The sequence below is a fragment of the Pteropus medius genome, unplaced genomic scaffold (genome assembly GCF_902729225.1).
Source record: "Pteropus medius unplaced genomic scaffold, Ma_sr-lr_union100, whole genome shotgun sequence".
Lineage (NCBI taxonomy): Eukaryota > Metazoa > Chordata > Mammalia > Chiroptera > Pteropodidae > Pteropus > Pteropus medius.
The window spans coordinates 7303466-7325334 of NW_024351647.1; the positions used below are offsets into that span (position 1 = coordinate 7303466).

The 21869-nt window shown below is 33.5% G+C and overlaps 1 protein-coding gene across 1 annotated transcript; it reads left to right on the plus strand.

The window, feature by feature from the left end:
• The first annotated feature begins 20470 nt into the window (after positions 1–20470).
• OR4K14 (olfactory receptor family 4 subfamily K member 14) lies at positions 20471–21535 on the plus strand. The gene has a single exon (XM_039843817.1). It carries the CDS (start codon positions 20494–20496, stop codon positions 21424–21426), a length of 933 nt encoding a protein of 310 aa, XP_039699751.1. The 5' UTR covers positions 20471–20493; the 3' UTR covers positions 21427–21535.
• The last annotated feature ends 334 nt before the right edge of the window (positions 21536–21869 follow it).

A 21869-nucleotide genomic window follows, 5' to 3' on the forward strand; every position in this document is an offset into this window, starting at 1 on the left:
ATGAGAGCATATAATCTAAAATATATCAGCACAGCACCGTTTATAATTTGAGATTATTTTATGGGTCACAACACTTTGAAACAGTTTTCTTATAATTGTGAAGTATTTAAAGAACATTTGAAGGAGTGGAAGTTTCATTTTCTATTGTTTTATTCTACCAGGTGATATTCTTTTATCAATTGATCTTGACTTTGTCACTAATTTGCCCACATAGAAAAATTAGATAACTAGTTCAATTAGTATTTATTTTGCCTTTAATTTATTATTATTATTTTCTGTACCTGTCCACCCTTGAGATTGTGTTATCACAATGTATACGAAATGTAGGATTTGGAAGATAAAGGAATTGTATTGTCCTATATCTCGGAGGTATTTTACAGAGGTCATTCTATGGTTCAGAAATAAGTGAATAAACAAACAATTGTACATGCACATAAAATTAGGTACTAACTTACACATGGAAGAGAGTTTTCAAATTCATTAAAAATAATTTTGCTTTTTAGTTTCTGTTGTGTATACTAAGAATTTCAGAGAACATGGGCTTAGCTTCAGATCTTTTTGAGCTTGTTTACTCAAGTGCTTGTATTACGATCGTTCACAATGAGGAGTGTGTGTGTTGTGTGTAAATGTACGTATGTGGTGGTTTAAAAATAAATGGTGAAATGATTCAATCCTAACATATAGATTTTGCTTTGGTTGTAGTATATCATACTAAATCGTCTTTACTCAGCTTTTTTGACATTGTTCATAGGATCTGGAGTGAGCAGAAATAATCAATAACAATGAAGTGATTTATTATGTGCTAAGCTCTGTTCTAATTGTTTTACATACATTAATGGATTGAATGCTCATAACAATTGCAAGTATTATTATTATTATCCTCATTTTACAAAAAAAGGAAACTATGGCATAGAAGTATTTAATGACTCGCTCATGGTTACACAGCTAACAAGGATCAAAGCTGATATCAAGCTCAGTCAGTCTCACACCAGAATCTGGGTTCATACCAATATACCATATTGTCTCAAAAAATAAAAGCAATGTGTAATTATGGTCAAGTTATTAAGTATTGATTGGATTCATAGGTTCCATGTAAATTCCTTAGGATATGTTTTAACAAGTATATTGGAATCCTTCAATATTGTAATTAACTGCACTGTTGTTTCTATAGATCGAATCAATTCCTGTGTGTCTAAAAAGTTTACCCTCTAGGGGTGGTTCTATAGAGTAGTGCTTAGCATGCCTGCTTTACATGCAGAAGTTCTTGGGTTAGAGCCCCGGTGGCGCCACGGCCCATAGCCTGGGCGCGCCAGGCCCCAGGTGCTCGCTGCTTGGGGTTTGCACCATGAGCACATGAGAGGAGACGCCCTGCCTTCAGAGATCCAGTTCTTAAAGGGAGACAGCAACATCCTTAGGTCAGGGGTGGATGGGGCGGGGGGGGGAGGGGAGGATTAAAAATTAATAATACAATAATAAAATAAAAAGTTTACATTCTAGAGAGAATAATTATCAAACAATAATAGCAATAAACCCTGTAGGAAAATATTAAAATTAGCACAGGGTTTATGCAACATGCTATAAGAATTTTAAAAGAATGGAGACCAATTCCAAGTGACACTTTCAGATATGCCTTTAGTCTTGGTTGTTACTATCTTCAGAACACTTGATGCTCTGTAAAGCAATCTTCATGCTCAGTAAACAAAATGGACAAGATTAGAGAATGTGTGAGGATTTATAGGACGAAAAGAATTAAGAGCAGTGCATAAGAAGAGTGGCCTATTTAGAAAAGGGACTGAATTAAGATATGAAGATGCATAAGAAGTGTCTGTTCTCTTTCTTCCAATGACCTGTAATACTCTCCTTGTTTTCATTTCTATACAGGCTCTTGCCAAAATTTCCTACCACCATTATCCGACCTTAATTCCCCCAATTGCTTTCCTATCTTAGATATTTTTAAGAAATAGATAATGCCTACAAATTAGAGGAAATAAAGATGAAGATGATGTAGTTCCTGTAGGTCAGCCTCCAGGAGCAGACAGGGTGGGTGCTGAATGATGGACTGTGGACTTGAAGGAGCATACAGAGGACCACTATCATACCACGTCTCCTTTGAAGGATGACGTGACATGATTATCATGTGAGTTAGAAGGAATTTAGCTGTTGAGACTTTTGTGACACTGATTGCAATAATTAGATGCACTTTGGAGACATGACAAGGATTGATAATTATTAGATGGAACGACTATGCCATTCATAATTTGAGAATGAATACCTTTGCTACATGAAATTTTATGCCCTATGATACAATAACAGTAGAGAAACTTGGATATGAAATTAATATGATCAAGCATAAATTGATTAAGAAAGCTTTCATTTTGCCCTTTTATTTTATTTCATAGGGAAATCTGGCATTCATTTATGTTGATGACCTTCTCAGAGTTTGTTTCTATTATTTTTCTCCTACCATTCCCAAGCAAGCTCTCTAAGATTATTCTTTAGTTCTACACTTATTCTATCTGTTCTTATATCATGAGTGTACAAAGGCAATACAAATGAAAGGAAAGAAATTAGTATACGGTTAAGACAAAAATTCTATTAGTCAAGAAAATTTCCTTCTTTTGAATAATCCATCTCACATTTTATTATAATTTTACTCAATTTATAATGTGCCTTGGATAATAATAATATTAGAGCTAAGAAGGAACTTTGTAAACTTTATTCACCATATCTCACTTAGAGAATGAAAACTCAAGATTCACATAATAAGTAAATCTTCCCAAGTTTTAGAGGCGGGACCGTGCCAAAGAGATGTGGTGAATATTAGGTAAGAGAGTATGTGTAAGCTCCTGGCCAGGCACTGAATAAGCACTCAGAGGGCATGTATTCCATCTGAGTCATTTATGTAAATTCAAGATTACAATCTTGAGATTTTCCATATAAATCTCTATTATGAAAGGAATGAGCCCAGACTTGTTTTATTAATTAGTTGGATATGAACGTTTCTGCTCTTGCTCATGTGTATACAATATATACCACTTAATATAAAAATAATTGATTCAAGTAAATATTTCCTTCCCCTTACATTATAGGCATTTTAAGAAAATAAGCATTATTTCAATCTTGACTGATTTTATGCTTTTTAAAAATTATAAATACTTAAGCTAAAATACAGCTGGACCTCAAAAACATGCTAAGTAAAAGAAGCCTGACACAGAAGACCACATGTTGTATAATTTCATTTATATCAAATGTCTAAGAAACACAAATTCATAGGGACAGAAAGTATAATAGTGGTCACCTTGAGTTTGGGATGGAGTGGAAATGGGCACGAGTTGTCTTTTTGTGATAATGAAAATGACTTAAAATAAGATTGTGGTGACAATTGCATGACTATGCAAATCTGGTAATAATAATTATTTAAATGTGTACTTAAAATGGATGAATTTTATAGTACGTTAATTATATTCAGTAGAGTTTCTATAATTTTATTAACCAATGTCACCCCCAATAAATTTAATAAAAAACTTAAACCATATATATATTTTTGTTTTTACTCTTAAGTTAAAATTATCTCTAATATTTAGTATTCTAAAATAGCTTTCTGGTACCATCGAGCTGCTTTTATTCAAATATATTTCACTAGGAGACCATTAATGACATACTACAAATCCAATCTAATCTAGTTTTAAATTTTCTTAATATTCTCTATTTGAATTTATATTTTGACTGCCTTATGTATTTGAAAACTTGCTATTCTCTGTGTTAATTTTCTTGGTACTTTTTTTGCTATTCAGAATACTCATAATAAGTTTCCTGAATTATTCACATTTCCCTTTGTTTTTTTGAATAGGAACATCTTGGAGGGACTTCCCCCTCTTCATTCCTTTAAGATCTCATTTATATTTATGGTCTAATGTTAAGTTTTATACATCAATTTGCTAAATATCTAGTTCTGGTTACTCATTCTCCCATGCCATCTCCTTCTTCGACTGTCATTCTGAATTGGCAGAATAATTTGTATTGCTCATTGTTTACATGTTTCATGTTACTTGTTTACATGTTACTTGTTTACATATTTCATCAACACCTGAAACTTGATGAAGAGAAAAATATCCCTAATCCACAAAAATTATGAGATTCTAGCTTTCCAGTTATTTTCAATGATGGTAATATGAGTTATTTGGATGCCCAGGATTTACTTTTTTTAATGTTGTTCATTGTTCTTAATCACTTCCCTTCTACTGTCAGATAATACTCTGCAATATCATTTTGAGATCATATATCCTTTACATTTTCATGGAAAGTGTTGGTTATAGCTCACTGTGAAACAGTTATGAGATCTCCCAGTGAGAGAGGATTTGTCTCAAAAACCACACCCTTTTCCTTCCAGCCAACACAAAATTAATCAAAGCACCTTTTTCAGTACATTACTTCTAATGAATTAGCTAGATATAATATTTTCACTTACGTGTATTAAAAGCACAGTATGAGGCATAACATGTTCACGGTATTAGTCAGTATTAAATATCCACTTTTCACTTTCTGTTATGCTCGGTATATGATTCTGCATGCAATTTTTTCCCTCTTTTATAAAGATGTAGACAACTTTGGAGGCAGATTGTTGGAGCTCTGGGAATCCAAATTTCAGTGGGAGTTGTTAAAACAGAGGCTGCTGCCCTAGCGTGACCAGCATAGATGTTTACACTTAGTTTCTGGCCTTGTAATATGCTGTCCTTGTCTCTGGGTGCTGGCATGATTAAAATACGCATGAGCATGTCAGTCGATTGGTTGTGATATAGTGTAGACATTTTTGGTTTATGGACTCCTCCTTTCCCTCGCATTACTCCGAAGCTATCCTCTTTCCTTCCTTCTAACAACTTGTAGGCAATTTTTAAGATTAATAATCTCCAAACTTTTCTGAGTGCATCCTCAATATAAAAATTGATCTAAATATGTTATAAGCATATATTGTGTACAACATGATCATATTCAGGAAGTAAAAATTTAAAGATAAAGTTAAACTTAAAACAAAGATAATTATGTTAAATAATTAAAAATGCAATATACATTAATGGAATAAGTAACTATTTGGTGCTCACTAAAATATTAATAATTTTTTTTGATTTAAGTATCCTGTTATGGGATTTTCAGGGAAAATCTATATGGCACAAAATAGTTTCACAATCATTACCCCTTTTATTATAAAATATTAAAATAAATTATTCTTTTACAAGGTGTTGCTTTGAATTATATTGATGATTAAAAATTAATCATATTGATGACCCTGGTGTACTTTGCATCACAGGCTTCGAGTCTGCTTCAATAACTTACCAACAAAGGACGTCATAAAAAAATTTCAAGTTGGTTGACATCTCTGTCAATTACCTCCAAGTCCTGTTTTAATTCCAGTCAAATTCACCCCTTAACCCATGGCTAAATGTACATTTTTCTTATAAACATTGCTGTTATTATAAGAGTCATCACAGTTGCTGAGAGTTCTTTATATACAAACGTCAGTCATACTTTTCTATAAGGCAAAACTCTTTCCTACAAGACATAATTTATTCTATTACTTGATTTGAAAATCATTAGAAATGGTTTCTATGTACTTTTCCATAGAGTTTGCTGATAAGGAATGCATTTTATTTATCATGATAGTACTCATTTTATCCATTTTTACAGTGGCAGAAAACAAGTATTTTCTCAATGGAATATGACTTTTGTCCTTTAACTGTTTAAGAGACATTCATAAACATTTTATTGCATCAGTTAAAAATTTAAAGTCTTCCGTCAGTTATCGTGTAACTATTAATATTGCAATTAAATTTAAAAAATTATTTTATGTTTTATATATTTACTTTTTAAGTATCTTGCTAATCACAGTTACTAGCTAAAATAGCAAGGCATGGTATAGGTTGGCAAGTCCACAGTTAATAGTAATGAAAATAAACTCATATTGTAAAATAATGGTTCTTAATAATTTAGAATGGTTTGTTTTTAGGCAGCTTATTGTCAATTCTGATAACTCATTGCACTTTTACTTTGTGATGTAGCTGAAAAAGAGTTCATATTGTGGATAGAATTGTCAATTGTGCCATTTTATAATCATTTACAAGAGTTTTCATGATTAAAATAATCTTAATCCAAGGTTAATATGCTGCGATCTTTTCAAGCCTCTTATAAAATTTTAGAAAACAAGTTGAGTTAAAATAAAATAATCTTAGTTGTGAGAAACGTGATTGAGTGAGAGAAGTCCCTAGATCTCTCCCCTTGAAACAACAATAAGCTGAACATCTAAAACTCAACAAAAAACACCCAAACTGCACACCAGCAGATGTGAGGGTTGGATTTCCACATAAGAGCTACCACAGGTCAGAAGCCAGGGTGTTGGGTAATGGACTGGGAGAAATAAAGAATCTGCCTCTCACAGTGTCAGAGCTCCCTGTAGGAGGACGGTGAGGGGAGAAGGTGCAGTGAGTTCCCTGAACAGCCAGACCTGCCTGGAGGGCGGTGAGCTCCATGGAGCCAGCTGCAGTGCCCAGTCATCAGAGCAGAGAGCAAAGAAGCAGGACAGCAGAGAAACAACAGTTGATTTTTACAGGCCGGGGTTGCAAAACCAAGGCTGAGCTACTATCCCCAACCCCCAACCCAGAGGGCACCTCCCGCCACATCCTCCAAGACGGAACATCGAGGAGCCCCATGGGAATCTGAGCAAATGCTACCCCAAATGTCGCTAATACTGACAGGGACTGAGACTAAGTGAATCTAGTATGATTAAACATCTACCAAAAAAAAAAAAAAGGCATTTTTAAGGCTTTATATGAAGCAGGGATCCAAGAGGCTTAGACGCTACCTACTGGAAACCAAGAGAAAAGCATCTTCTCTACAGCAGGCTAAAGAGAGACCTTTATATAATAAATCTTTCTGGAAAAAAAAATCAGAATACATTTCCATTAATGTATTTCTCAGCCCAGGCTGAGAAATAGCTCATAAATACCACAAACAAATAAGGTGACAAGGCATCTCAGAAAGAAAGAGAAAAATCTCCGGAAAATAAGCTTACAGACATAAAAATATGTGACTTAAAAAAATTCAGGATGGTATTTCTGAAAAAACTCAGTGAGTTCTGAAAAAAATCATATCAACAATTTTAGGAATTGTAAAAACAACTAGATGAAAGGAATGAGTTCTTTAGCAAGGAGATTGAAACCCTCAAAAAAAAAAAAACAGAATAGATCTTCTGGAGGTAAAAAACACACTGCAAGAGTGAAAAATGAAATTGCAGCTTGGGAAATAGAGTCGACCAAATGGAGAAAAGGATCAGTGATATTGAAGACAGAAATCTAGAAGTAAATCAGAAAGACAAAGAGAGAAACCAAACAATGAAAAATTATAAAAGAGAAATACAGGAACTAGCTGATACCATCAGGAGAGGAAACATAAGAATAATGGGCATTATCGAAGCGAGGAAAAGGAGCAGGGATTAGAAAGCATTTTCAGACTAATAGTTGATGAGAATTTCCCAAATCTAATGAATGAGCTGGAGCTTGGAATTCAAGAAGTCAAGTCATCCAATTATCTCAACCCAAATATGCCTTCAATAAGACACATGGTATTAAAATTATCAAAAACCAACAACAAAGAGAATTCTCAGGGCAGCCAAGGAGAAGAAAACAGTAACTTATAAAGGAAAAACCATTAGATTAACCTCGGACTTCTCAGCACAAACCTTACAAGCCAGAAGAAATGGAATCAAATATTCAAAATATTAAGTGAATGGAACTACCAGCCAAAAATAATGTATCCAGCTGAGCTCTCCTTTAGATATGAAGGAGAAATTAAGACCTTTCAAAACATATAAAAATTGAGGGTATTCTCTACTACAAGGGCTACACTACAGGAAATACTGAAAGGGGTCAGCTCACCTAACAGTAAATGACAAACAAACATCACAATTAGAGGTAAGGTGTCAGGAAAAATCAGAGGAGTGCAACCCTTATTAAGAACAGGGCATTATAAGCAAACAATAAGAAGAGATTTGCTATAGCAAGATAGTAATGAATGTTCAGCATATATACAAACAAATTGAGACAACGATGACTGAAAAGGGAAGGATTCAAAGTCCAAATTCGCAAAGGGGAATGGAGATAAGGCACGCGCAGAAAAAAAGAGACGACTGTGTATGTATAACCATCCTTTCTTATTCGTAATGGTAACCTTACACTGAAGATTCAGAAATGAAGTATATAAAATATAACAAGAAGAACCAGAGGCAAAAACCACAAAAGCCAACCAAAATAAAGAAAACAGAAACATAAGGACAAAGAAGCAATGGAAACACCGAGCTACCAGAAAGCAAAAGATAAAATGACTATAGGAAAACCTCACATTTCAATAATCACCATTTCAATAATTTGTAAATACAAATGGATTGAACTCACCAATAAAAAGGCACAGAGTTGCAGATTGGATCAAAAAAGCAAAACCCAACCATATGCTGCCTCCATGAAACAAATGTCAGCTCTAAGGACAAATATAGATTCAAAGTGGAAAGGTCAAAAATGATATTTCAAGCAAATGGCATTCTGAGAAAAGTGGGATTAGTGGTACTAATATCGGACGAAAGAGACTTCAAAATAAAAAAGGTAAGGAAAGATATTGAGAGAAACTTCATAACGATAAAAGGAATCATGCACCAAGAAGACACAACACTTATTAATATTTACGGTCCCAATCTGGGAGCCCTGAAATATGTAAAGCAATTACTAACAGAACTAAGGGGAGAAACAGATCAAAACACTATCACAGTAGGAGACCTAAATACTGCACTGTTGGATATGGACAGATCATCCAAGCAGAAAATTAATAAGGAAATAACATCCTGAAATGACACATTAGACCAACTCCACATAATTAACATTTACAGAGCCTTCCACCCCCAAACAGCTGCTTATACGTTCTTCTCTAGAGTACATGGAACAATCTCAATGATTGACTGTATACTGGCACACAGAGATAGCCTCAACAAATATAACAAGGTTGAAATCATACAAACTATATTCTCTGATCGTAATGTTTTGAAACTAGAAATCAACGGCAAAAAGAAAGCAGTTAATGAGATTAAATGAGATTAAACAACATGCTACTGAAGAATAACTGGGTCAGAGAAGCAATAAAAAGAGAGATCAAGAGATACATAGAAATGAATAATAATGATAGTACAATATATTAAAACTTTTGGGACATGGCAAAAGTGGTCATAGAGGAAAGTTAATACCTTACAGGCCTATCTACAAATACAAGAATCATAGGATCATATCAATAGATGCAGAAAAGCCTTCGACAAGATACAGCATCCATTTGTGAACAAAACACTTAACAAAATCTGCATAGAAGGAATGTATCTTAACATAGTAAATGCCATCTATGACAAACCCTTAGCCAACATTATACTTAATGGTGAAAAAATAAAAGCCTTCTCTCTAAGATCAGGAACAAGACAAGGCTGTCCACTATTGTCACTGTTATTCAGAATAACATTGGAGGTCCTAGTGAGTGCAATCAGGAAAGAGAAAGATATAAAAGGCATCCAAATAGGAAACGAAGAATTGAGACTGTCACTATTTGCAGATGACATAATTCTCTATATAGAAAACCCTAAAGACTCCACAAGAACACTACTAGAAACAATAAGCAAATACAGTAAAGTTTCTGGTTACAAAATCAAAGTTCAAAAATCCATAGTGTTCCTGTACTCTAACAAAGAAGTGTCAGAAAAAGAAGTGGTAAAATAATTCTTTTTGCAATTGCAACAAAAAGAATAACATATCTAGGAATAAATTTAACAAAACATGTGAAGGACTTATATAATGAAAACTTCAGACTCTATTAACAGAAATCAATCAAAGCCGATACAAAGAAATGAAAAGATATTCTGTGTTCTTGGATTGGAATAATCAACATACTTAAAATGACCATATTATCTAAAATATTACACAGATTTAATGCAATCTCCATCAAAATCCCATTGGCATTTTTGAAATGACACTTCTCCCTAGAGAACATATGAATGGCCAACAAACATGAAAAGATGCTCAACATTGCTAGCTATTAGGGAAATGCAAATCAAAACCACAATGAGATACCATCTCACACCTGTTAGAATGGCTATAATCATCAGGACATGTAACAACAATGTTGGAGAGGATACAGAGAAAAAGGAACTCTCATACACTGCTGGTGGGACTGCGAATTGGTTCAGCCACTATGGAAAACAGTTTGGAAGTTCCTCAAAAAGCTAAGAATTGATCTACCATATGATCCAGTAGTCCCTCTACTGAGTATTTACCCCCCAAATTTGAAAACCCATATTCGAAAAGATATTTGCACACTGATGTTCATAGTAGTGTTATTCACAGTGGCTTGGATATGGAAGCAACCAAAGTGTACTATGATAGATGATTGGCTAAAGAAGCTTTGGTACATATATACAATGGCATATTACTCAGCCATAAGAGAAGATGAAATACTGTCATTGGTGACAACATGGATGGACCTCGAGATAATCACGCTAAGCAAAATAAGCCAGACAGAAAAAGTTATAAATCACATGGTATCACTTATATGTGAGATGTAAACCTAAAATCAACAAATGAGCTGGACAAACAAAGACTCATGGACATGGACTATATAGACCAGTGGTTACTAGTGAATTTGGGGAGGAGAGGGGAGGTAGACGGGGTAAGGATGTCAAATACAGGGTTTAGGGGGAGGGCGAAGTGGGTAAATGGAATCAAATATATGGTGGCTGAAGGAAATTGGACTTTGGGTGGTAAATTCACAATAGAATATACAGATGTCAAATGATATTATACACCTGATAATTATATAATTGCATTAATCAATGTTACCCCAATAAATTTAATTAAAAGTTAAAGAAAATAAAAAATAAATAATGAATAATAATGAAAGTAAACTCACATTGTAAAATAATATTTCTTAATAATTTAGATTATTTTTTAGCCAGCTTTTTGTCAATTCTGATAATTCATTGTTCCTTTACTTTGTGATTTAGCTGACAAAGAGTTCATTTATGCATAGAATTGTCAACTCTGCCATTTTATAATCATTTACTGGAGTTTTAATAATTAGAATCATCTTTAATCCAAGATTTTTTTGCAGAGATCTTTTCAAGCCTCTTATAAACTTTTGGAGAACAAACTGAGTTAAAATAATACAATCTTTAAGTCTCCCCTCCCCTTTACTTTGGCACTAGGCCAATAATAGATAGCAATATGTACAAAGCAAATGACTGTGATGAGAACTGCTCTCAACCCTACATCTGGCTCTCAAAGATGAAACACAGAAAGCTTAAGCATCTTCCAATGGTCACACAGAAAGTCAGGCGTAGAGCTGGTACTGGACTCTCACATTTCATCGCATACGGATTCCTGTGCTTGGCGCCTTCGAGCAAAGAAGCAAAGTGAAGGCAACATCTGGGAAGGATTCTAGTTCTGAGGTCCTAGGAAAAAGTAACCTTCCACTGAAATGAGAGTGCAGCATCTATTAAGGCAGGCCATTTCCCATTTCATTGTGGGAATTTCAGGTCCATTTTAATTATTAAAAATGTTTTTAACTCTCCTGAATATTTACCCTCAGAGATAACCTGGCACAGATATTCAAAACGATAGCATAAAATATCCTATAGAAATTACCCCAAACTAAAACACCACTCAATTGTAATGTCTAAAAAAGTCTGTCATATAGTAGGAATTAAATGTTTGCTGAATAAATAGATAAAATAAATTTTCTCATTATGTGATAAGTGGATGAAAATGCTACATTTGTTCTTAGTAAAACCTGTACAAGGAATACTAAAACCATGTAGTGTTGATGACAAAAAATTTGAGTGAATTTATTATCAGTCACATTAGAGGAAGTTCCTCTATGTAAAAGTCTTTCACTGTCTCATTTCCCCATTAATCTCACACTAATATAATCTAATGTTACTCAACGATGTAACATTAACATAGTTAATGTTACTCAATACATAAAAAGAAGTTGAGCAGATGATTCTATGTCCCCAATGATGCTTTTGCCTAAACCTGATCCCCTGGGTTAGAATTGACAACCTCTATTTTGTGTACACATTGTCTATGCTACGTGGCAGTATCATTCCAAGTATAACTGTTCATTTTTTAATTCTTTGTCAAGTGCCATTCGCCAAACTACTCCTTGAAGCTTGCAATGATGTCTTATTTTCCTTATTCCCACTAGATCATTGCGCAGTCGCCACCTCTAGTCCAACTTAAATTGTCACAATGAGAGTCTTGGTAATTGTGATATTACAGTATGCAAGAGGTTAGCAAGACCTCACTTCCCACCAGCAATGGGGCCTGACTGTTGCCATTGGCCCTGTGAGTGATTCAATTTCGAAATCCCATTCTCAACATTTGTTCCATAGGACCACTTCTAATAGTAACTCTCCTAGTTTGCATTTATCCAGAAGTCTCTGAGATCAAGATTTGAATATGAATAGTTTTACTGTGGGAGGTGATTCTATGAAAATCTGGTAGTTTCCTGTTAGAGTGAAGAGGTGAGACAAAGGAGTAATAGAAGCCAATAAACAGAATATCATCAAGCAATCTGCCACTGTTGGCAACTGAAGCTTAATCCCACTGTGGAATTCTGGAAAATAGTATAAAATATACATCTAAGAATTATCTAGCCTGTGGAGAGAGGGAGCTGGGATATTTATTGGCATTGGTTGGAGATTGTTTTCAGTGGCATTAATTCCCTGACCCTCCCTACCTAACTGACATGAAGGTTTAACAGATTCAACCAGTGAGCTATTGACAAAGAGTGGCAAGTGCTGGCATTTGGACTCAATGACAGCCTGTAAATAAATATTATATGCCGAGAAGATCAGGGCAAGATATTTACAAAATCTGTTACACCATGACAATTTCCAGATTTATATATGCAGACCAGACTTCTCTCTTGAGCTCTAGACTCATATTTCCAAGAAACTGTTTGACCTCCCTATTTCGATTCAAAATTAGTGTTTCAAAGTTAGCATGTTCAAAATTATCCTATTGATCTTCCTCCCAAACTGTCTGCAAACGTAGCTTTTATGATCTTATTTAACAGCAATGTCACCTTTTCTGTTTTTTAGGCTACAATACTTGGAATCATGCTTGACTCTTCTATGACACTCACGACCCATGATAATCTTCAGGAAATTCTCTTGGTCCTAATTTCAAAATAAATCTTACGTCTTACTACTTCTTACTGCTAGTGCTCCTTTCTGGTGTGAGATATCATCACAATGGCCTGATTTGGTGAACTTGCTATTTATCTGGCCTCCTAGTTTCCATTCTTGCCTTCTCCAACAGAATAGTTAGAGCTATTCTGAAAGCTGTCAAATATTACCACTCTACTTGAAACTCACCAATTGCTCTCCATTTTACTCAGAAGAGAAGGCACTGTGCTGATAGTATCTTACAGGGACCCACGTAATTCATGCACCACCCATAATTGCTTATCTGACTGCATCTCCTATCTTATTCCACTTTAGTTACAAGAGTTACTTGAACATATTGGGCAGCACCCATCTAAATGCCTTTGCACTGGTTGTTCTTTCTGTGTTTTGCATTTCCCAGATATACATGGCTAAACTCATCTCCTCTTTTAAGTCTTTGATTAAGAGTCACCTCGATGAGGCCTATTCTTGACATCCTATTTAAAATTAAAACCCAACCTAAAACCCTATCTCGGGCATTCCCTACATCCCTTTTCCTGTTAATTTTTTTCCCCTTAGCCCTTATCATAAATTACTCATTTGTTTGTATTTATGTGTCTGTGTTTTCTGTGTAAATATAAGTGCCATAAGGAAAGAAATTCTTATTTTATTTGCCAATGTATCCAGAGAATGAATACTAAATGTATAGTTTAGTGTCCCTTTTTGTGTGTGTATGTCCTTAAGAAAACACTAATGTAGATACTAATGAGTCTAATATAACCAATAAAAATGTTGTATAATTACAAGTCCCTTAATTTTCATAGGGTTAGAGATTTCAAAATGTTCTATTTCTCTCCCTTTTCTGGAGCACCCCTGCAGGGTTCCTTAGTTAAAATAAAAAAATAAATTTCTCTTTCGAGGCCCTTTAAAACAAAGTACAAGTTAAATGGAATAATCAGATGGAGAAAAGAGTGAGATTAGTAGCAACAGATATGTGGTTGTGTGACACAAAATGTTTAAAACTAGCTAAAGATAATGCAATAAAAAATTTGATACGCATTGTCTGCTGTTCACTGGTTGCAGTCTCAGAGCCATAGAAAGGAAGCACATATTTCTAAGATGCTAATTTCTAGTAAGTTAAACTGTATATTGCTGGCCAAAGGAAAAAAAAAACACAAAATAAAACTAGTATGATTTATTTTCATTTAGGGTCCAAAAAAGAAAGGAGGAAAGAAAAGAAAACACCAATGTATTTCATACATTGAAATATTTCTTGAAAACATTACTTTTCATGTCTTATTATCTTTTACCACACAGATGTATTTTGATTTCAACTATTGTGGCAAATTTAAATTGCTTATAATTTTGATATATTAATCTGCAACTATTTAATAAATGTATTTTAACATAGAAATGACTAGATCAATGTCTATTGAAATTTTTTTAAGCGGCTTGATCTATATTTCCAAAGTCCAAAAGTTGTACTGACTTACATTCTAACTAACAGTGAGGGAGGCAGCTTTCTCCAGTTTAAGAATATTCAGCACAGCTACTGAGAATTTGTTGTGCCTAAACACTTTTAGCTTCAGTCCCCTCATTTGTAAAGAATGATCGTGTTTCTCTCATTAGACTTTTGTGATGATTAGTCGAAAGAGTCAACTTACTAAGTTGCTGGCATAGAGTAAACACTCAATAGATGTCAGGTATTATTTAAATTTATATTGCCATTTTTATTATTAAATTTTTCATTTTCATCCTTCCTAACCAAGAATTTGATATATTTTTTTCTAAATTCGATATGCAGTTATCTCTTGTTAATTTTTATTTGTTTGATGTTTATTAAGGTAAACTTTTTAATATTTATGAGCCTGTTATTTCCCTTTCTTTTTAAAAATAATTTTCTTATAGTCTTTGCTCATTTCTCTTTTGAAGTTTTCTTTACTTAATGATTTGTAAATACTTTTTTCTGTATTGAGGATATTAAGCCTTTATCAACAGGTTTACAAAAGCAACACTGGAAATTTGTGTGGATTAGGAAAAAAGTACCTCCATATTAGCAGATCCAGGCCTGGTCAGGATGTATTGTTTGTTGGATGGGTGAAGCACAGTCTGGACATCAGCCCCCACAAACCCTTTAGACAGGCCTTGAAGAGTTAAAGTCTACAGAACTCTATGTAGCGACTTTGAGTATCGCAAGATTGGAAATAGTCAACCAGTTTGTAGCTGGATTTTAATATTATTGCGATGCTTTCTCAAATACAAAGTTTTTAAATTTTTCCTAAATATTTTTTGTTTCTCTATATTTTTTACTTTCTGATTTTTTATATTGTTGACTTTATATTTAGTGAATTAATCAGGGCTCTACAGAGAATGAGAGAGAGACCAGGAAGAGGAGAGGGAGATTGATTTATTATAAGGAATGTCCCACGCGATTCAGAGAATGGCAAGTTTGGAATCTGCAGTGTGGCTTGCCAGGCTGTAGTCCCAGAAATTTTATGGTGCAGATGAAGTCAAAGACTTCCAGTGGAGCATTCCTTCTTGCTTGGAAAAGATGGTCTTTTTGTTTTACTCGGGCCTTCAACTGGTTGGATAAGGCCCACGCGCAATGTGGAGGGCAACCAGCTTTATTTAAAGTTCACCAATTTAAATGTTTATCTCATCCAAAACCACTCTCCATGTTGACACATAAAATTAATCATCACATTTAGTAAATTCTTCTCTCCCTCCACATCACATATTCACTTCTGTTGGTTGCCATTAACTTCTCTAAAATTCTTGGCTATACATAACACATACCTGCCTAATGACTCTGTATCAAAAACAAATGACACTAATGCATATAGCCTACTTCTGCACTCTTTAGTAATTCTGTGTGTTTTAAATAGAGAAACGGAACCTTAGAAATGTTTAGTGATTTCTTTTAAGTGAAATACAATTATTTAATGCTGAGTAGAACTTGAGATCTTTTACTACTTTCAAATGTTGTCTTCGAAGTAAAATCCCTTGTAAATTGGGTTGTGCTTATATATCTAATACGGAATTGAATGTTATGTAAATAGTTGTAAGTGTGATTACCATTCATCAGAACATTCTAGGATATTTGTAATCAGCATACAATCAATAGCAGAAGTCTAAATTAACTTCAAATAATTTTGAGAAGTAAGTAGAATAATAATTATAGATGATGTACAAAGTGATCCAGACACCAGGAGATTTCATTATACATAACCATGTGAATCTGGAGAAAGTGAATATTTTGGCACATATAAATCCGATGCTGCTGGTAGGAGTAAGCTTTCTCCAAAATGTTACTCTTGTTCAAAGTTACATTAAATAATGTGCAGTGTTGGCATATTTTCAGTATATTTTTATAATGTAATTTGTTAATTTGATTATTTAAAGAAAAAGAACATTTTACACTCATTAACTGGGTAATGATACATATTTTGTTTGAATTACTAAAATAATCACAGGTATTTTAATATAATCTGACAGATCTTTAAAATTTTTCTTCATTTGTAATTGGGGGAAATAAACAAGATTCATTACCACAAATTTCCATTAACATATGGTTTACTCCCCAGTCTCTGTTGTGGTAATTGGCCATGAATGACCATCTTTAAGGGTTTCTTAATTTGTTAGGAGAGAAGACATAGATATTTATATATGAAGTCCAAAGAAGACTCAAATCTGAAGTTCTCTAGCTTATTAAAGGGATGCTTTTCCTGAATTATTTTTTAAAAGAGAGGAGAAAAAGATGATTAAATTTTCCCAGGAATACAAATATTCATGTTTCCAAGAGTTTTATTCAAGTACTGTAGATTCGAAATACAAAGTGAAGAATCTGCAGGGTCAGCACAAGTATCAATTCCAGGTTAGTAAAGAGCCTTTGATACATCTTTAGTGACTATATGTCTGAAAATGCAAGTAAAATAAAGACTAATTTATTCTATTATTTTGTATATCAAGTCACTGAAGTAAAACATATTAACTTGTCAGTTACAATTAAATTTTGTCATTTTTGTATTTAAGTAGCATTTGTAGGTGTACAAAATTAAGCTCGTTTTTTTGATTACAAATTCAACATTTGTTTAGTAATCTTTAAAAAGCCTTTGCATATCATAGAGTTCTTTGAAATTACATCCCTATACAAGTCTACTTTGTTCCACTTTTTTGACATACATTTTAAGAGATTTATTGATACTAATTTACATACAATAAATTTCACTCAATTTAAGTGTACAAATCAATAATTTTTAGTATATTTACAGAATTATGAAACAGTTATATCTAAATTTAGAACATCTTTGATTCAATAGCAAGTTAAATGTTTTTTTAAAAATTTTGTTTCCTGAGTTTTTAATTTGATTATTTCAACTTTCCATTAACTTAATCTGTATAAAACACTAAGTTAAACACAGTTATGTTTCACTTTTACATGTGAAATTTTTCATGGTCATAGAGAGAAAAAAAAACAATAAAAATACAGCCATCGTAGTCTGTAATATATATGCTAGGATGAGCGTCAGGGTAATCTAGCTAAGTTTATGTAGAGTTTCTGAATTGTGATTGTATCCATTTTGAAAGCAGTGGCATTTAACGACAGATTTATAATCCCAGTCTAAAAAGGGGTGGCATCTATAACCAAAAAAAAAAAAAAAAAAAAAAAGGTATTGTAATTAAATCTTTTAATATAAGGTATTTATGAAAATTCAAGAAGATCAAAGTAAATTTTGATTCTTATTATCCTGACGAAAACCTAGTTGTGGTGTGTGATTTTTTTAGTGGACTAAAACAGATACAATAGATGTTTATTTCTATTGATTTAATAATTCTACCACTATACCATTCACATCTTTAGAATATTTCAGATCTAAAATCTGTTAATTTAATTCTCTTTAAAAACCTTATAAAACCATTATTTCATGTTGTAGTTTCCACTTTTATAAAGGGACAGTATAATAAAAGCTCACATGAATGATAGTTTGCATATTTTGTGCAATTGTTCATGAATAATACTTTCAATGTCTTTTCAAAAAGAGTTATATGATATCTTCGTCTTAGTGAGGAGAATGAGGAACTAGTTTATTTCTGGTGATAAACTAATAATGAGACCCAGACATCTCATTCTACTTCCTCTGGAGGCTCAGAGCTAGATTTTTAAATTGAATGCTGAATTTCTCAGTCATTCCTGTATAATTGTGAGCCCCTCCCCCCGAAATTATTGTGTAGATTTTATGTTCTTTCTGGTCCTTATTGAGAGGTCCTGAAAAATATCTCTTTCACTGAAAGCCATCCTAAAACACTCTTAGAAGTGGTCAGTTTATAAATAATAAATCTACAAATGAGTAGATCATTGGCTTTTTAATCTCAAACTCAATTGATTAAAAAATGACAAGAGTGATAATAAACGATTGATTTCCCTTTATACTGTTTGGTTTTTATACTGAATTAAGTGAGATGGAAATCTGTCTTGGTGTTATTCGGATATGGTTTGAGTGAGTAAGTGTGTGAATAAGCAAGTGAGTAAGGAAGGAGAAGATGGCCTGACTACTGCCTAAAACTGTCCTGGAAGAAAGCAAGATTGTCAAGATTCCAAAGTGAGCTTTATGGAAATGGATGTATGATGATGATAAATTCACTAAAAGTCATTATTGAGTTTTACACTTAAAATAGGTGAATTTTACAGTAGTTAAATTATATATTAACAAAGTGGGTTATATATATATATATAAAAAAAAGATTCCCAGTAGGCTTAACATGAGAGAAACCTCAACTCTATTGCTCTTTAGGATACAATATCTTGAGCTAAACATTAGTTGGAGAATAAGATACAATTATCCTGAACTAAATTTTCCTTATAATTCATTTGATCAAAAGCATTATAACAAATCTTATACCACAAGATTTTCTGAGAAAGTTTTTTTACTTTTAAAACAAAAGTAAAATAAAAAATAAATTAAAAAAATAAACAGCAAAAAAACTTGATTGCACTTGAAAAAAAGTGAAATATATTTTCATTATAATAAATAAAAAGCACAACAATCATAAAGAAATAAATTAACAATATATTACTCTACATCCCTGTTAGCATAGTTAATTATCAGTCTATACTCTTTTCTTCTCCATATCTAGAATTTGCTGATTATAGCCCATATTTCTGGGCTTTTGAAATATTTTATAAGTGAACTCCGTCAGATCTGTGTTATCTGTAAATCTGTTAATTATGTCTTATCCAGGTTGTTGATGAAGAGCAAGGTTGGTGAAAGGGTCCTGTGGCCTGCAACTAGAGGCTATTCTCTCTGATAGCATAGATGAATGCTTTAGATTAAAACTATATGTAGCTGTGCTGTTTTTTTAGAGCAAATTTTCCTCAAAGACATTATCTGAGAATATGATAAATGCCATTCTATGACTCACATACAATCCAATAATGTCATTCCCCCCAAATTACTAAAAAACATATGTTAACTTGAGTTCATGATCTGGGATCTATCTTCTATTTATACATCATCCCAATATATTTTACACTCAGAACATGCTTTTTTTTTTTTTTTAGTTTAAAGCAATCTTTCTCTTTTTTACTTTGTTATCAAAGAATGAAATTTACTTCTCTTGGCTTCAGGAGAGAGACATGTTGATTGGTATTCAAATTCATGCCATACACCAAAAATGCTTTTGCTAGATTGTCTCTTGTGTTTCTGTGGGTAAATGGAGAGAAAGAAAGGGAGTGAGAGAGACTTGATAATGTGTATGCAATTGCCTTTGTTTTACAAGATGACATTGTTTTTTAACTGGGCATTAATTTAAAGTCTTAGGTCTAATGCTTAAAAGCAATCACCATTGCGTGATGACATTGACACAGATGGAGAGAACATAATATCATTTAGAAAATCTTTATATTATCAATAGTCCTAAGGATTTTTGGTTCATATTCTATACTTGAGTCCACATTTTCCATGGACAAAGATTAGGCAAGTGAGAAAGAGAATGTTCCTACAATTCTCACCTATGCTGGAGTCTCCCCAGATATTCAACCGTCCATAACAAAACAAAGAAGACTGGAAAAGGTAAATATACATGTTCGTATTGACTTGGTTTGAATATTCCATATACTGTATTTTAGATGATCTCCTACAAATTAAAAAATACATTCAGATAACACATAGTGGATCACTTTTATGTGCCTGGCAATTGGCACTTACATCTCTTTTCTTTATGTAGATTCAGAACAAAATCTGAAACCTGAGATAATGGACCTGCAGAATTATTCCTTGGTGTCAGAATTTGTGTTGCATGGACTCTGTACTTCACAGTATCTTCAGAATTTTTTCTTTATCTTCTTCTCTGGGATCTACGTGGCCACCGTACTGGGTAATTTCATCATTATGCTTACTGTAACTTCTGACCCCCGTTTGCACACTTCTCCTATGTACTTCCTGCTGGGGAATCTATCTTTCCTGGACATATGGCTGGTCTCATTTGCCACCCCTAAGATGATCAAGGATTTTCTTAGTGATAGAAAACTCATCTCCTTTGGAGGATGTATGGCTCAAATCTTCTTCTTACACTTTATTGGTGGGGCTGAGATGGTACTTCTGGTTTCCATGGCTTATGATAGATATGTGGCCATATGCAAACCCTTGCATTATATGACTGTGATGAGTCGGCAGACTTGCATCCGGCTGGTGTTTATTTCATGGGTCATTGGATTTGTACACTCCATCAGTCAAATAGCTTTTACTGTTAATTTACCTTACTGTGGCCCCAATGAGGTGGACAGCTTCTTCTGTGATCTTCCTCTTGTGATCAAGCTTGCTTGCATGGACACCTACGTCTTAGGTATCCTTATGATCTCAGACAGCGGGTTGCTTTCCATGAGCTGTTTTCTGCTCCTCTTCATCTCATACACTGTTATCCTCATCGCTCTGCAAAAGCATGCTGCTGGTGGAGTAGCCAAAGCACTCTCTACTTGCTCCGCACATATCATGGTAGTCACGCTCTTCTTCGGACCCTGCATTTTCATTTATGTGTGGCCTTTCAGTCGGTTCTCTGTGGACAAGCTCCTCTCTGTGTTTTACACCATTTTTACTCCACTCTTAAACCCCCTTATCTACACATTGAGAAATAAAGAGATGAAAACATCTATGAAGAAACTGTGGAACCGATGTGTGACTTTTCAATGACTTTCAGCTTTCCATAATGCTTCATGTGCTTAAACGTTAAGGAGATATCATTTTTTAATATGACTTTGCTTGAAGATTCCATTCTGACACTATATTGGAATAATTTGTATTGTGTCATATTGCAGAGAAATAATTATTGATTTCAATAAAAATTAAATATGTAATTTTATTATATTCAACCCCACAATACACTTTGGAATTAACCTTGCAATTTTTTTTTGTTTTAAAAAAACAGATTTCTCTTATGAATTTATTTTGTCGAAAATATTGATACAAAAATGAATTTTCATTTCCTAATTATAGTAAGAGCTGTCAGTTCATAGGCAGTAAGACATGAGACATTTGGTACAGGGAATCTAACCTGAGAGTAAATAATGCCCTGTGAATCTTTGTCCTGGTTTTGAAAGCCCGAGAGGAGAAAAAACAAACTATCTAACAAACAA

Coding starts and splice junctions, on each gene's coding strand:
- OR4K14 (XM_039843817.1), top strand. CDS start 20,494: ATGGACCTGCAGAATTATTCCTTGGTGTCAGAATTTGTGTTGCATGGA.